This window comes from Bombus vancouverensis, chromosome 11 (genome assembly GCF_051014615.1).
Source record: "Bombus vancouverensis nearcticus chromosome 11, iyBomVanc1_principal, whole genome shotgun sequence".
Classification (NCBI taxonomy): domain Eukaryota; kingdom Metazoa; phylum Arthropoda; class Insecta; order Hymenoptera; family Apidae; genus Bombus; species Bombus vancouverensis.
Window position 1 is genome coordinate 7,421,655 of NC_134921.1, and position 18,984 is coordinate 7,440,638.

The window sequence follows — 18,984 nt, forward strand, 5'->3', positions numbered from 1 at the left end:
AACAGATGTGTATGTTATTGTGCGAGTACTTGAACAAAGTGTTGACACGAGGAAATTGGCAAGCAACCAGCAATCTCTTTTAAATATCGTAATATACCAAGACACGGAACAATGGAATAAATAACCTTTACAGGCTTCCGGCGTTAATTTCTCGCGACTCGACTGGAGGTAAAATATTTTTCGGACGTCAAACCAGCGTAATTACCTAGAAATGAATTTATACGACGCAAGGCGTCGCCGTGCGAAATATAAACGCCCCACCTGGATTAAACGACACGATAAACACTTTATGCTACAAGCTAATTAACGTGAATGTGACTGATTGATCGATTCAATACACCACGGCGAGATGCCGGAAATTCAATGTCCTATGTCACCGCGCGGGATCCAGATCCCACCCCCTGCGAGATTCCTGCAAATTACATTCAGTCTTGTGTACACGGTACACGAAACATCGTGTACACGGATAGCCAATATACACGCAAATAGACGAGCACACCAGCTCTGCCAATTTCTGACGGTATATGTACCTACTTACGCGTATATCTTTACTCATCGATGAATATATGTGAATGAAAATGTAATTTATATCAATTATTTCATGAAATTGTGACGAGCTTTAGAAGTACGTAGTTTCCATTAAAACACGTAAGAAAGCATCGGTTCATACAAGATCGAATTCTAAATCAAAGATAATTTCTCAGGAATTGAAATTTTAAAGTGCCAGTGGTCCATTTTTCTTGTTCGTTTAGAAGTAATTATTATTATTATTATTTATTATAAACAGAGAAAGAAGCTTTCATTAGTGTAGGAAGATAGAAACTTAATGACGGGCAGTTGAAATATATTACATAAAAATTATGCATAATGTTACTGTATGTAATAGTAATCCTCAATTTTATGGTTATCGATTTCTTCGACTCGTTTTTCGATACTGACTGATAGAGATAACACGAATTCCTTCATATGGTACACATGGTATGCCGCCGGTTAGATTGAAGCACTAGATGTACATTGTAAACTACTCTTGCATAAAGATGCCGACAAATATCGTGGCTAAATGAGCGACAAACCACAGACGGTTAATGAAGACAACGATCGAAGCAAGAATAAAGCTTTCTGATCGCTTTTGTTCCGTCTTCAGCGACGATAGCTCCAGCAAAAAGGGACAATGCCACGATTACAGACTACCGACCCTTCTAGCTAATTCCGGTCGCACGTGGCTTCTAATAAAGATCTTCTATCAATTTTCTACCCCTAATTACGTCCCTGGTAACAGTACCCTTTGATGGGTTATCTAAATTCCGACAACAAATTCAAATTTTTCTCATAAAAATCACCATCAGACAAATTACTCTACTGCGATTTCTGATGAATTTTCGGAGAATGAATGTCTTAGGATATGTTTCACACTTGATAAAATTTTAATATTTAACGTAAATTAGAAATTAGAAAAATAATCATGGATTTTATAGTATAAATTTTAACACACCTAGCATCTTTTAGTATTTAAAGTAAATTAATTAAAAGAATTTAGTATTTAATTATGAACTTTAAATATTATATGAATTTTATGGCAAAAATTTTAATACAATAGCATTTTATACGTTAAATATTTTTTTTTGACATGTAAAATATTAATTCGCGTACTTTACTTTTTAACTGTCTCCAGTTTTAAAGCACACGCAACAACTGGCTTTTGACTGGGGATGTATGCACTACTCGATCCATTAATTCAACTTGTAACCCTACCGTTGCGTCAGAAACCAAAACTGATTGCTGTTAACGAACAGGCTTTATTTGTTCGACAACTAATTAACTTAATTCATATACACGGCCGCGTTTCATTTCTACGATTTCCCTATTCTTCGTAGCCCGTTACGTTGTGGATAATTGAGTGGAGTGGTTCGTTCGGAAGACAATGATATGCACACACCACACATGGTTTAACCAATGATTAATTCGAAAGGTAAAATAGATCGCGTTACGTGAACCAAGCTGCGCATGAAACTGACACGTGCCCATTTTTATTGCCAGTACACTTTTTACGAGTCTGCGTTTTCTATAAGCTTCCGCAGCGTTTCGTCATTTTTTGACTACGGATGTGAAATATTTTGCGAAGTTTATATTTATAGCTAAATATTATCAATTAAATTTGATTTTATTATCGATTGATATTAATCACATTAAAAAAGAACTTATGATACTAATACGATTATTAATAAAAAAATCTTTGTATTTTTCGATTTTTTGATAAATGTAATAATGTATAATGTGGATGTAAAAATTGACCAAAATAATGGTCCACAGACGTGACACATTAATGAGATTATTATTATAATATCAAATGTGTATAGTCTAACTTTTGAAATGAGATCATTTTTAAACATTTTGATAATTTTATATTGATTCTTTAAGTTTTTTTTTGAGTATCTCCCTAATACATATAAATAAGAGTGTACATGTATGCAGCCAAAATTTTATTTGAGAAAACGATATCTCACATCTCTCCAAACTAATGAAAATTCGTTTTTCTTCCCTCTTGCTTCGTTAGTTAGATAGATAGTTAGGAAGATAACAGCAATTCATTCAAAAATTGGAATGCATGTGGTGCACGTGGTATATGCTTGTTTCAGTTTCGTTGTAGTTCGCACCTTGTTATTGCGACAACACGTATCGATTCAATTTATCCACGAAATTTACGCGTCCCCGGGAATTGTCCCGAGAAATTCCTGGTTACCTCTTTCGTGTACACGTGTTCATTATTAAATTTTACTGTTAATCAAAATACGCAACTGCGAGTTTTAATTGGAAACAAAGTCGAACGATACACCATCGTTGAATTTAATTAAATTCGCATCGAATCGGCCGGAGTCTGATTATTTTCTGATCGTGATGAACGTGAATCGAAGACAAGCTACATTGTTCTTGCTTTTGTGTCGTAGGAACTATCGTCTTTTGTATCATTAAACTCAAGGAACAACTCCTATAATCTTCGATAACTCGTTTAAGTCGAATAAAAAATTCGTACTTCGATCTAATAATTTTATAAATTTGCACTTCTCATATTTCCACTGACTTCGATTTGAGGAACATGAAATTATTCTCGATGTGAATTTGTTATGTAATTGACTTGAAATATAAAAAAATTGTAAAAGTACAGTAAAAAAGTAAATAAGATAAAAATTAAAAAATCAACAGAAATAGATGTATTTACCGTACAGTCCTCATATGAAAAATAAAAAATGTGACTTAACATGCCTCTCTCTTATGATCTTCATATTCAAAGTCATTTTTACTTAATCCATCAATCGGTTATATTTCCTCTAACTAGTTCTAGTTTCAATTTAAAATGGTGGTCGTTGTATAAGTTTAACAATCATATTAATTTGGTGACCGTGGCATGCAATTATGATCCGTGCAATCGACTTAAACGAGCGAACAGAAGGGTGGAGCAGGGCGGGCAGTAACAGCCGTGACTAACTGGCTTGTTCGGAATCGTACTCACCGGCAGCGATTCAGGAGTGTGGTCCAGCACATATATGTTGTTCGTGTATCCATATAACATCGTGTCCAGATCTGAAATCCAAGGAGCGAGTAGAACATTAAATTGGATCCAACCATTGACGACTGCGACTTGCGGAATACTAACGTTATGCATAGTTAGCCAGCTGCGCTACGCCCAATGTTCCAATTACGCCCGAGAGCTACCTAGAAGCTTCTTATCAAACGCGTCGTATCCCATTCCTATTCGATTCGATACAACCGGGGAAATTGAATAGTGCGATCATAAAATTGCCTGGCACGTAGGTATTGTTCCATGATTTTCCTATTTGAACGCCATAGCGATGTATCGAATGGTGATTGCAATACGGTACCGATCCATAGAATCAATGAAAATATTATACAGGGCGTTAAAAAGAAGTGGACGATATTCATAAGGTGCGAGTCAAGGTATTGGAACGAGATATTTGGAAAGTCGTTTGAACCTCATCTTTCCAAGTTATGAAGAATCTAATTTTATTCTAGAATACATTAGTAGATATGTAGATCAATGAACTTAACTTCTGAATTCACATTATGTATATGTCACCCACTTTTTTAACATCCTATATATATGTTTCTTTCTTTCTTTCATCGATATTTCTTTCATCGGTGCAGCAGAAGATAGAAAAAATGTTCGATTGATTTAAAACGCAGGCAAGTTGGCAGGCTGTTAAGTTTGGTCGTTGCATAACGAAGATGAAACTAATTTCACGTTTGGCGCGGCAGTTAGTTATGCAGGGTCTTAACTCCAACATTAATGCGACTTTTTTAAAGACTTTAGCGAACTTTCTTGCGGTAGTCGCTTAGGCAGCAGGAACGTTTATTGATGGGAAAATGATTAGGTGTGGACCGTGGATTTTGATAAAACTTCGGCGAGATCGATCGAGCTTGAAATGCCATTTTAAAAAATTAGTCTATGAGTCTGCCGATAAAAGCTGAAAAAATATTTAAGAACATTTATATTTAATTTAATATGTAATATTAATAAGAACAAATATTTAGAATAGCTAATTTATCTATATTCAAGTCATTTGAAATCACTTTATACAATTTTATTTGACTTGAAATATTCTCTACTCTCAAACTCCGAGTAGAACTGCGATTCTTTCAACTGTAACTTGAATAAAATAATAATTATCGAATAATGTAGCTTTATTGCTATTTCTGTGAAGTATTGATTGTCTAATTCGTATTAATATTTAGCACATACCATATTGGATATGACGTGGAGTTTTCCACTAGAATCCATTTGTTTTTCATTGTACCTGAAACTTAATTTCTTAACTTTGAGAGGTCGAATGAGTCTTCAAGAATTCGATTAAGATATGAAGTATAGAATCAAAGACACCATAGACTCTAAAGAAATGAAAGAATATATATCTTAAATCATAGGCAACAGGAAATTCTGTTACTTTAATTCGCTACACACGACTTAAACAAGGCTTAAGAAATTCGTTTAAGACACGAAACGTAAAATCAATGGTACGATAGACATTAAAAAGTACATGTATATATTGTAAAGTACATCAAGCAATCTAGAACGCGAAAGCTATTCTGTATCAATACTTGAAGAATATACGATCCTAATGCCTCTTAAGGAACACCGATATATCACGTGGAATCCAGAAACGAGGACGATCTATGCGTTAAAATCTCAGACTGAGCTCAGAGAACGGAACAATTTTTCAGAATTATTACCCAGGCTATGCGGCCGTCTGTCGATGAACGAGAGCCACTTCGGCCTCGATCCCGATTCATTTCCATGCGAAAGATCTTTCGTCCCACTCGTCCCGACCGCGTTATACTCGTCACGCACACGTCGGGATAGATATTCGTTGGAGGAATCAATCGGATTCGAAGGCCACACGGCCATCGTTGGTATATCGGCCGATATTTCGTTCATTGTTCACGCTTAGAAGAGACACGCGGTTTTCATTGTGGCACGCCGGTCATTTGCCACGAGCATCGGGACTTTTCTGAACGAGAAGCTCGTATTTTACAACGTCACGGTTGATGGCTTTTATGGATATTCGATGGATATGAATTCGATTCAAAATCTATCACGTTTAATAAAAATAGTTACAAAATTCGTTGATATCTGGTAGGAGAGACACGGTGCAATACTTGTTAAGTACGGTTTCATATATTAGTTTAATAATACTTCTAAATCGTAGTCTTAATGACATTATTTAAATGGTATTCCAGTTGTCTGATCAGGTATTGCGTTGTTCTACCTGCGCGACGAATTATAATGTACAAACTGTCTTGATAAATAACATGATCCTGTTCTGTTTGAACAGTCGCAGTCCTATTTCACTTCCGCTATCATATGTCACATATACCGTAATAAAACTACAATATTTGAGGGCAGTTAATTCATGAATCATTATTAATTTAAATTTCTCCGATCTCTCATGAATATTATCAATTAAGATATAATATGAGAACATTAACAAATATTTACCATCATATAGTACATTTGCTAAATTACATTATAAACCTGAGCTACTATCAATTGGAACAAAAATTGATATACGTATATATGTGATAATAAATATTTACAATTTCTCATTATTTTTACTCGCTAACAAGCAGAAGTTCCATCAATTGTTTATAATTACGACTAATTAACGAAAGAATTAATATGACGTCAATAATAAACATTGACGATCTAATTCCTGCATCGTCATACTCTCTCCCATTTGTCCTCGTTCACAGTATGACGTCAGTAAGATGTGATTAATCAACAATTCACCATCAGAAATTTTCACGCATCGGTGAATCACGATGTTTCTAAATTTCCATTAATCAAATCGCTCAAATAGCGCATGGCACAGCGAGTCGCGTTTCGAGAAAAGGAAAACACAGAGGCCGGGTAATTATTGTTGCCGTTTTCCACGATTAAACGAGCAATTCCTGCGGTACAATTGAAATTTTTCGGTGGCGCGGTTCACGTTACGGAGGACCAGTTTCCGGTTAGCTAATTCCGGCTGTAGCTTTTGACCAAATCTGGGACAATCGAGTCGGAAATAACGAATGAATTTATCCTGGCGACTGTTCTGCGCCAATGGCCTCCGCCGAATGCACGCGTACACACTACGTAACGTTATTACTCATCTCCTCTCTTTTTCTCTTTCTCCGTTTATGGTTTGCGTGTGTAGCATCCGTTTCATCTGCATGACGAACGTTAATTATCGTTCGGATCCTGGCGGTTTTCGTTTTAATTTCGTTCTCGAAACGCTGCAACCACTATCCAAACTCGATATGATACATCACCAAACGAAGTAGTCGAGTGTGGGATTACTGTGAACGAAATTTTCGACAAAGTCGAGATAGAGATCGGAGGATCGAACGCGTAACTGATAAGAAATTTTGAAGAAAATTGGAGTTGATTTTGAAGATTGTATGATTATCATTGACTGTGAGAGAGTTTGGTTTCTTTGAACTTTGTAATGAAGATTTCAAATAAGACCTTAAACAAAATTATGGTCTCTGATTCATGTGTGGTTTATAAAGAAGATGAAGGAAGACTGACACTTTATTTTGTAAATTTAATGATAGCCATTGGCAATGAAAAAGAAATTTGGAAGTTACTTCGAATTTTGCAAACTTTAAACAAAATTTGAATATGTGATCATTAAGGAACTTGGAATAAGATTGAGCGTCGATTTTGCAGATAGAATAATAATCATTGGCAATGAATAACATAGTCACTGGTCCTGAGAAAATTAAAGTGAAAATGATAGCGAAAATGTGCAAAGCTGGTGAAGTTTGAAACGGGCGAAAATGATCATTGAACTGCAAGAGATAGAAAATTCGAAGAGTAATTTAATATAAATGTGGAGGAATCCAGTGCAAATCATGTGTGATCGTCGTATAAAGAATGTTTCTTTCACTGATCCGACTTAATGAAGAAGATAGCGACAGAAAATATTTTTCAATGATGCGTGATGATACACTGAGTAGTTTCTTTTGACAGAAAGCGTACCGTTCGACTAAAAGGATTTGTGGACCCAGAAAACCAACGATGATAGATGTAACATTCGAGTTCAGTCACCGAACGAGCTAGTACGGTATGCGAATGCATCGCAGGAACTTGTAGCGATGCTGAGCCAAGCTTGATATATCTTCCCGTATTAGAGGACGAATATATTCGGGCAAAGTCTTTCCTCTATTCAGCTGTACGTGTTAGACGTTATTTTATCTAACGCAAACATATATTCCCTGCTAAGAAATCGGCTTTAGACGATATAATACAGCCAATACAAATCCTCTTTTATATTTTCCGTTCGATAACCGAGGCTTTATTTCACGTTATATCTTCCATTTTGATTCGGAATTTTACGGAGATAAAAATATAAGATGTTTTACTACTATTGGTAAAAAAGCTACCTTTAGTCATTAATTCACGAAATATTATTGAATCTTTTGATTAAAATACAAGGAATATGATTGGAAGAGATAATCTTTCTGTGTAGAAATGTAAGAGATAATCGTCAATATAAATGGATGCTATAGATTAGACATGGCTACTTGTTTTCTTATTGTTATATTTTCATTGCACCGATATTTTTTAATAATAATTGAAATTTATTTCGGGTAATAAACCTATGCTATCATGAATGCGAAAGCTTACGTTAAATATAAATTAAGGATACACATTAAATCTTTGAATGAAATCCAGAGAAATATCCAGAATTTCAGAAACAAATCTTCAGCATTGTATTTTCGTTATTATAGTTTTTTAATAGCATTTTAAGCAGAAAACATACTGATATCTTTCGTCTCGTAAAGACGCAAACATGTCGCGTTGAGATAGTCATAAAAAATTTCAATGCATACCGATGTGTCACGATTTTTCTTCTCACGTGCTCCACGTATTATTTCTTAGTTTTCCTTTTTATTTGTCTTACCTTCTCCGTGAACATTCATCTTCGTCGGTGTGTTTCACGTTCCAACGGAAGCCGTACTATGCGTTATCCAGCGGCGCATAAAGAAAACGTGTACTCACTCTACGAGGATTTATTGCTAATTACTTTTCTATGCTGACCTATTCGCCTTATCCTCCATCTTCCGTTTTGGTGGATTTATGGCCATTATTTTTCCCCCTCTCTGACGACCGCCGCGGCGAAAATGTATGCAGGCGTTCGAACAATCGCGATATGACGCGAAAATGAGATTTATTGTCTGGAATCGTTACACGCTGGGACATTTATGCATTTGTAAGAGCGTGATAAAAGGTATGAACGATACAGTGAAGCGTGCAAAATGAGTTACCGCAACAAATCTGTTCTATCGGTTTACTATCAATGCACATGATCAAATTCAAAATTCTGTCAATTAGTTTCATAATCAAATTCTTATTCATTTTCGTTGATATTATAGCAATTTTTATTTATAGCATTATTACAAGGGTGGAAAGATAGAGGTATGAATATTCAATACCAGTATGAATATTCAAATTTCATTACTGAAATAAAATAATCGTTAGTTATTTTTATACTTGCAGTAAAGCTCATTTAATTTATTGCAGAAATCATCCTCTAAGGATACGTCGGTATATCACGATTCTTCATCTCCTCCTTCTTCCACTCCAGTCTTCGAGCTTCTTCAAATGTCTTATTAGTATTGTTACTGACATGAACAATTTCGTTCCCACTTTATGCACTTCTGATACACGAAGATAGAACAACGTATAGGCACTGCAATTAGCAAACATAATCAGCAGTAAATGGATTTTCGAAGCCACGGTAATTGGCCACGTGGTTACGTCTTGATTGCAAGCCAATTACGATGTATCAAGCCCCGTAAATTGTTCGAAGACGCGATCCAAGAGGAGACGAATTAATATTATAACAACGTCCCCGATGTGAAGTATTCGGCCACGATGATGGAACGTCGTGGAACCCGTTTAATGCCTCGCAAGCATCCGCTCCACTGATCCGCAAATTCGTCCAATTATTCGCGGTTCTAACAGTAACGAACCGCTGGCCATAATTGCAAGCCTTGTCGTCGCACCTTGCTAATAGCAATCACACTGCTCGTTCGTGGATAATTTATCGCCGTTGGTACGTACTGACGACCACTAAAACCCCGTTCGATTTTCCCTGTGTTCGTGCGAAAACTTCGTTCGACAGCGGTCTCAACGAACCTGGAAACGGACCACATTTCATTCATCGATAGATTGAAACGTTTACTTGTTCCATTTTATTTTTGGTCCATGAGAAAGTTTGTTTAGATGCTTTGAAATGTCGTTGGTAGATCGTTAGAATCGCGTAAACGGCGTATAGAGAATTCATCGAACTGCAGAGGCTGCTTACGTCATTCGTGCAAACAATACATGCGTTTACTTTGCGAGCCGCTAGTTTCGGAACCCGCTTGTAATTTCCCGTGTAGATGCAAATTTTATGCATTTGTCAGAGTTCCTTAAGTTTCGCGTCTGCATGTTAATTGGTTTTGCTTCATCCGGCTGCATAGAACTTCGCGGCGGCATTCGGGAACGTTGAAACTTTTTTCTTGTCCCTGGCCACTGGCTTCCTTTCTTTCTTTTTTCGAACTAACCGCCGTCACTCGAACAGGACAAACAAACTTCTTAATGCGATTCATGGACGAAAGATTTTAGGAAGCGTCGGAGATAATTGGCTTTTCTTCACTTTTTTCCCTGTACGCGCGTCGAGTTTAGAACTTCCTGATGTTTCCGCTTACTACGGTCTTTTCCTTACTCGTAGAGGAGACTCGCCGCAAAAAGCTCGTAAACTGTTGTTCGCGTTAAAAGAAATTTGTTTCCTCCTTTAGTGGGAGTTTATGCGAGCAGGAAGTTCTTATTACAGTAGGTTTCATCAGTTGTACCTTGATAAAATCTTTTACGTCCACCCCCTGCCTGCTTTATTAGAACATTAACGCGGTTGGTTAATTAACGTTAACTAACGATAACCCGAACGCTATCAACGAAATTAATCAATCTGGAAATTGGCTGTCGCCTATCTTCCCTTTCTAGTCACTGCGTTTCACGTAGATTACCGCATTTCCACAGAGTAGGAATGTAGACAAACAAAGGACATAAACAAACAAGCTGTGAATGTAAATAAACGAAGAGTATAAATAGAAGATATGAGTTACAACTTCGTTGTAAAATACAAGTTTTCAGTTTTAATTATGAAGTACGCGAGTATGTGATTCAATGTACACGTGTACGTATATACACGTATGTACATTTTTAACTTATTTACCTTTCATCTTTAAAATTTTCCAGGTTTGATTGAATATCTTCTATTAATCAATTATCGTTATCAGAACAAAATGACAAATCATCAGGCGAACTATTCATGGAATGACCAACTTTCTTTGGCTCAAACTCACTTGAAATTAATGCTTTCCCTTTCGCCGCTTACAACGATAATTGCATGATAATGAAATGATAATTGCTGTCGCAATTGTCAGCGTCAACATTGTCAATTTTATTTGAAACTCTGTTTCCTTTTTTATATATTATCTTCATATCTCCATCATCACTTGGTACTTCAAATAAATCGCTCGTTAATATTCCTGTAATATCGTTAATTGTCGTATCACTGATAGTATGAAGATCACAAGAGAAAACATGGTACATTTATTTTTATCGATTTTTGGATTTTAATGTCATTTTACAATTAAACAGGAGGATTTTAATGTGACATAAGTAAAAACGAAAATCATCTGTTAATTCCGAAGATGTATATTTTTTTAAAATTTATGATAATTGACCATGCTATATTAGACAAGTAGATAAAAAGATTCCATCTTTAAAAACATACGACACATCTAAATCTGTATCAAATTTACAGAATACATTACACGAAATCAATAACTACGCAAACACAATAAAAAACCGTATATCAAGACATTTATAATTTAAGTTCCAACTGTTCTCAATTGCCAAGCACAAAATGCAAAATATCACGTCAATACCCTCGCCTTTCTCATTATCCCTCTATAAAGCGTTAACGCCCATACATTTTCTCATAAGAGATGCAAGATACGTCGAATACACGGGGTACAATACACGTAAACATCGGATGGTCCGCAGTTAGCGTGACTCGCATTCTAACGAAGCGTGGGTCGAGGAAATCAGGCTTGTCATTGATGCGTACGTCGCCTAGTCGACGCAATTTCCATGCAATCAAATGGCAAACAGTGCAACGCCACGACGTCACCGTGGTTCGTACGTTGGCGGGTCGTTTCCGCGAGCCGTGTAGTTCCATATGCAAATTGCACGCTACGACCTAGCACGTCGTGGCAGTGAAATCGAATCAATATTGCATTAGGAAGATCGCATCCTACCACGATCCGAGCATGGTCACCCATTGAATAAATTATGCCGAAACACAGGTCACAGGTCTCAGCTCTTGATAAACGCGGCTCGAGCATAATGTCGCCAGACAGGTTAGCCTAAAATTTTTTATGATTTTGCCCCTACCGTTCACCACGAATATTTCATTCGAGCAACTTGGACGACGAGCTACTCTCCTCATCCTGGATTTAAAAGACGTAATCTCTTGCCGCGAAATTTGATATTCATTTAAGAGCACAAGATATTGATTTTCGGTAAATTGGAAGATTAATCTGCGGCACGATGATGGATATTAATCGACGTTTAGATGAATAAGTGATTCTGAAAAGCTTCTTTAGAGTTTCGCGAAACTTGTTACAGCTTAACGTCTGTTAATGCGCTCGATATTGGGAATATTTAATCACCAAATCCTCATGTACATATAAGGATCATTTTATATCTATACTTTCGCATCTATATTTTATGTTTAGATAATATGTTATTAATATCTTCGTTGTTCACATTATTAAGTTCTATCGTAAAATTGATATATGCAATTTTTAGTCAATCGCATTTGTTACTTTTAGATTAGTTGATATTAACGTGCGACCATTTGGCATTCGAAACGACGATGATTAGTTTCCTAAAACTGAAAATATTGAAGGACTTGAACATCTTCGTGTTTTATGCGAGGTATATTAAGAATAACTTATGTCAAGTAGATTATATTATGTCTGCTGTTAGATGATAGAAAATGTTTTGTCGAGTTAATAGGAAGTATCCAAATAAGGACAAACGTAATTTTCCTAAGCAGACGTAACTTTCCACGAGTTTGCCCGATTTCCTGTTTACAGACACCTGCTAGTTTGCCGAGTTAAGAACACGCAGAACTTTCGTTCTATCTAAATAATTATCCATTTCTAGCTATAATCCTGGAGTTCTATCCTGATTCAACCGAAGATAGTTCTATTTCAATTTATTCGCCGCAAGGGAAATATCAAAGCCGCTGGTAACCGCGTAGTTATTCGCTCGAGTAAATCATATACGCTTCGTGTTCATGCGATAAACACAATTTCATAGTTGGAGTACTGATTACAAAAAGGTGAATGAAGCATAGTGTTCTAGCTACAGTTTACCAAATTTTTTTACATATATCACCGCGCAGAACTAGGTAAATATGTGGACACTTATTTATGTTTGTAGAATTATGTTCGTAGAATATTATGACATAATGCAATTCATTTTTGGAAATTACAACAAAAACATTGTTATCTGTAAGTGTCGCATATTATAGGCAATTTCGCTATTTAGGAAGTTCATTACCTTCAGCTCATTTGACTGTCAAATTAATAGGAAGCCAACATTTGAACGAATTTTATATGACATATTGTTGGTTTCACAACATTTAGCATAGTGCATATATAGCACACGCGTAGCGCAAACATAGCTATTAATTTTTACATTTTATTAATACTCAAGTATCGTTAATACAAACTGATTAAAGTATCAATATATTTACAAGTAGTAATAAAATACTAAGTAATTTGTAACCAGAGAAATTACACTTTCATCCTTGTCAAATATATTAATCTCCATTCGAATATTTATTATCAAAGATTTTGACAGACGAACAAGAAAAATGAAAAATATATGAGGAGTACAAAGACTCGTCTTCATGGTCCATTATACGATCGTAACTCAAAAGTGAGCTTCAGAGTCTGAGATTGATTTTGTCGGGGGCAACAGAGCGTGGCAAGTTGTGGCGTTTGATATCGAGGGAAAGGATAGGTCAAGGGGCGACGTCACCCGAGATTTTTCGATAGTTTGAAACGTAGATGCACATTATACCTGATATTCCCGATATTAAAAGATACAGAATAGTTTCCAGTTTCCCCTTCATAACTCATGCAAATCATGATCCGGATGAGCATTAACGCTTTGGAGATCGCAATCTTTTAATAATGAATGCAATATACATATAACAATACAAATGATCAAAGGTCAGGCATAATTTCTCAATGAGATATGTAGTTTAATTTATAATAGCATTCTATGCTCCAATAACGATAACAGAAAAATGATAAAAACTCAGCAGTAGTTCTAAAAAGTTACATATTTCTGTCACATTCGCCCTTAATCTTTGAAGGAAAAGATTCTTCTTGTACAATTTTTAGAATGACACTTAGATTTCCTTCTATTCAAGGTTAAAAATTAAATCTTCCTCGTCTATTCTCTATGCTGTCCATCAAAGAATGTTCTGCCTAATTTTCTCTTCAATTTAGATCGACCCTGTCCCTCATCCATCACTCTGACAGCACATTGAGATAAATTATTCCTAACGTTAAAACGATCAAACTAGTCGAATAATAGGCGTTCAAGGATCGAGTAATAACTCGAACTAGCGTTGCAGCTCCCGATCGTTCCGAACTTGGTTGAATGAATGAAGCCAGTTACGCCATTTCACACTGATAGAAGCGATGGATTAGGGTCGGTGAAATCAAGCGAGCTTCTCGAATAGCACGAAGCTCGTTTCGGTTTGAGGGCAAATACACGGAGGGCCACTTGACTGACGCTAAATAATTCATAGAACACTGCTCGAATCGTCTATATATGCCGGCACGGTGGCAATAGCCATTGGACCGTTCATCAGCGAGTATTGATTGAGTTTTGAGCTTTCCCTTCCCGATTTCCTTCTCGCGCTTACTCTCGCAACTTCCTCGATGCAATTAGTTCGACGTATGACATTTACCAATCACAAACGGAAGCTTCTAGGATTTCTCTGCTAGCGAAGTACTGCGGGACGCAGACGTGGTTAGCATATCCTGATGAATCATTCATAGTTTACTCGATGTCGTCCTACTCTCCTTCTGTGGATCTTCAGAAACATACAACCAGAATCGTTTCTGGTCTCACTTGAACGTTCTTCCTGGATAAGGCGAATCGGTTTCGCATAAAAGAAGATAAATATCAAGCACTTCTTTCTTCAAACTCCGAGTACACCTATATTTCAGTACTTATTCCGTATTCCTGCGAGATCATGGTTCTTAACATGGCAAGATTTATATCTTTGCCTTGGTACGCATTTATCAAACCGGATAAAATATGTACCACGTGGCAAGTTTACGAAAATTTTCGAGGGAGAAACGAACGATCCCCAGGCTTTTTCCCTAAGAGTACAAGCTACCAAAGTTGTACACACCCCCGTGTATCTGTCAGAGGCTACAAGAAGCGCATTATTCGCTGGGTAGCGCGCCGAGTGAACGCTCTCTCTGGATCAACTAGAACGCTACTCCAGTTATTAGAATGCGTGCCATAAATCTCCGTCGGCAATAAGGCTGGCAGTTGACGTAATAAGCTCTTAAGCGGCGCAATTGTACTTCCCCGTGGTCGATCTTTCATTAATGAGGTCAACATTCCAGTCCTTTCTCCCCGAACGCTGCGCAACCGCATGTTCTCCTAACTTCTCTCTTTTCATTGGACTCTTCTAGTGGTTTTCATCTTTCGCTGACGTCTGTCAAGCAATAATGGCCAGATAATGACGAAAATTAGGAAAAAGCGGAAAATGTAAGAAACGAGAAATTGTGTCTCTTTGTTATTCCTTTCTTCATGATGGACACGACGTTGCTGGTTTCAAACCGCGAAACAAGGCGAAAGTTCAAGAAGTAGTCCTTAGAAAGCTGCCGGCGTGCTCTTAACAAAGCGGCCTCGCTTTCTTGTTGCAAGCTTCATGAGTCATCCAAGTGTCGCCTAATTGGATTCTGTTATCGCGTTCCTTTGCTCCCTAGGAAATGTGGTCTTCTTGCATCAACATGAAAATCAATAACGTGTGATAAATCACGTTTTGATAATGTCTCCTTATCTGGTTCTAATTGAAGAGGATTTTATCAGATTTACAAAGATCCTTTTGTTTATACATCTTCCTAATTTTGATGCTAATATTTGGTGGGTTTTGACGTAAGAGTAGTCATAGTTTTCTTTGAATTATTACATCGAGAATACTGGAACTATTCGCAAGCAAAGTTACGCTAATCAAGTTGTCCAACCAGCTTCACTTTCGAATCTTTTCGTGCAGAACATCGTTCCGGCCCTTAACTAAATTTATGGATCGATGACCGCCGACATAGTCCAAAATTGGGAAACTTACCCTGCAGCTCTCGAGCTGAAGGGTGTGTGAGTTTAGACACGTTTCAAGAGATGACATACATCACCAATAGGATTATTTAATTAATTATAAGTTAGATCAGTTTTGCTCTTAATATAGCCTTTATAGAAATCTCAATTATTTTTTAATTTTCGTCAAAATATGTAATGCCTAAATTATTTTATTTCTTAATTAAAGCCAACTTTATTGAGCACGTTGATAGAGGATTGATTCAATCTCATTTAGTAAATTTCATTCTTATTAGTTTACCTTTATATAACCACGTAGTACTATCTACACGGGAACAATAAATCAATTTTTATAGGATATAATGTGAACATACTGTAGAATTGATTATTTTTCATGAAATATTACGAGCAATAAAAGGATTATGTGTAATACTTTTCATGAAATATTTCATATAATAAAAATATTTTTCTCTTTCTCAGGAGAGGAAGCAAGTAAAATTTTGTATCGATCAAACCTGTCACCATATCTTTTTTAACATTCTTCAGCGTTGTCATACATCCTGACAGAGGAAAAAGATCGGATATCCATTCGATGCCGTTTGAACCGCGCCCAAAAACCAGGTTACCCCCATGGGGCCCGACCTGGGTTCTAACGCGAGATTTCCATTTTCCAGCCATAAATCAAAATGTCTTCGATTCGAGCGAACAGTAGACTACTTTTTCCAACCATTCTCTATCCCTCTATGCTAACCGAACCTCCTCGTGGAAAAGTAAATAACGATCATTCGGTAAAAGGCTGGCGCGTTCACGGCTGACTTTGCAAATAAAAAACCTTCGATCTTAAAAACTTTCCAGCAGCTTTCGTTCCTTTCTTACTGTTCCCATTCTTACTTAACGTCGTCTCCGAATCAATGTCCGCAGGCTATGGCGAAAACTTAGGCAATTACGCGGAATTAAACTCCTTAAAATTTACAGGAACAGTCCGGTTTGACACAATTTTCTTGAAACTCGGACAGACGATGAGACGTTCTTTGTTTGTTGCTCGGTAATGAGCCACCGTAATTGTTAGTTAAGGAGTAATTACTCGGTTGATATTGCTTAATAAAAAGAGTAAGTACTGATGGATCGTAACGATTCGCGACGTTTCTCATTTTACGTAATCGTATTTTGAAACAAAATAGCCCCTTTATTTCTCGCCACGACCACTTTCGTAACTTATATTATGTCGACGAACTTTTCTAATATCTTGAGTGGGGACAGCGGCAGTCTCTAAAGAAAATTACGGTGTCACTTAGCCGAAAGTTGTCGCTTTTATTTGAAGGATACTTCAATTTCCGCTTCGTTGGTACAGCAACATGCATCCACAGTGGAATAATTTACGCGGTCGTTCTTTCAAACCGAGCAGTCTGATGATCGATATCATATCGGAAGGAAGATGGAGATAAATTTCCCGATAGCAAACACAAATCAACGTTAGAGATCGTTTTACGACTGATCCCGCCAATATATCGATGGTAACGAGGGTATGAAAGTGAACCACCAGTACACGCATAAGCTGCAACGCGTTAATATGTAAACCGACGGAGCAAGATCTTCGAAGCTCATGAAACAGCCAATAGAAAACCCGTGGAATATGTAGCTTCTGATCGTCGAAATTAATAATACAACAGTCACATGGTAGGATCTTTTAAACGAGATAGCCTCCACTGGCTGACTATCGATTATCGATTATCGTGCAAACTTTTTCCTCTGTATCCGGGTAAAATCCCTGGCGAGCATGATCCAGAGTTTTCTATCAATGGAAAGGATATATGACAGGATAAATAAAATTTACGGATACTTGAATTTGCATACGGTATTTTCGATACGAAAGCTCCGAGCTGGTAGAGAAAATCGATTGTCCGCGTCGAGTTAAGGTGTGTAATCGATTGTGATATATATGAAAGTATCGAGGTATAGAAATTATCCTTTTAAAAATATTCATTCATCGACGTCAGCTCATCACTGTTAATATGTATCAGCTATGGTTTATCGGTGATAATGGAGGAATCGGATTATCTTGGTAACGTTCCTGCTGCTCCTTTACAGGAATAACCTGTGTATTGATTACAGAAGTGTAATGAACCACTCGTTTCAATTATGCTAACTTATGTGTACCTACAGAGAGGGAGGAAAGAATCAATCCTCGCCCCCGGACAAATGTTTGCAAGCGGAGGAAATGGGCACGCTTTGTCATGTGGGAACCATCGCGTTAAGGTAGCCAGGACAAATGATAATTGCTCTCGATAACCACTGCGCAGTTTGGTATTAAGCTATTCGAGGAATATTCCGACGATATATGGTGCGATATTGTTACCACCAACGCTTTGACGTTGCACAATAAAATGATATAAATTGGTATAATTTAACTCTCGGACAACAGCAGTCAACTTTGATTTATACCGATATTTTATGTATACGTATTATTATTTTATCAAACTATATACATATGTAAAGAATATTGATTTTTAGGTAAATCTTATTGCTTTTATACATTTTATAAAGCGAATATTCGATACCAGTGACAAAGATGATGCAGCCACAAGAGTTAAATTTATATGTTAGCCTCGAGATATCGAAAGGGAACATAATTTGTCTAACTTTCAAAAATTTCTGACTTCAAATCCTTCGTCTTAACCTGATTTTAACGTTTTGTATTCTTTTGTAAAAAAAAAAAACACGCTAGATCTACAAATGACAGAGTGTCTAATTCCAAATATTTCTGAATTCGACGATCAAAATTAGCATCGTACGAAGAAAGATCGAAAGTTGAGTCATCAATGACAATGTTCCATGCGTACGTGACGCTGTTACACGCCGATCGAAGTTCTTCCGCCAAGGATTCCAGGAAAGGGAAACGACAAGATCGAAAGGTGTGAGGGAACGATGGTTCAGGCTATTTCAGGAAGCCGTAGTGATTACGCTTCGGTCGCCAATGAGAGCTTATCGCACCGCCTTGTAAAGAAGTGTCTATATATACG

At 36.8% G+C, this 18,984-nt stretch overlaps 1 protein-coding gene across 4 annotated transcripts in view; it reads right to left on the reverse strand.

Annotated features, from left to right (window-relative positions):
- The window catches only part of LOC117153179 (uncharacterized), a 140,188-nt gene that overhangs the window by 15,355 nt on the left and 105,849 nt on the right, over nt 1-18,984 (reverse strand). For all 4 annotated transcript variants that reach the window (XM_033326948.2, XM_076622694.1, XM_076622695.1 and 1 more), the window contains one exon: nt 3,509-3,579. In XM_033326948.2, the coding sequence (XP_033182839.1) occupies nt 3,509-3,579 (71 nt within the window). The remainder of the gene's footprint in view (nt 1-3,508; nt 3,580-18,984) is intronic.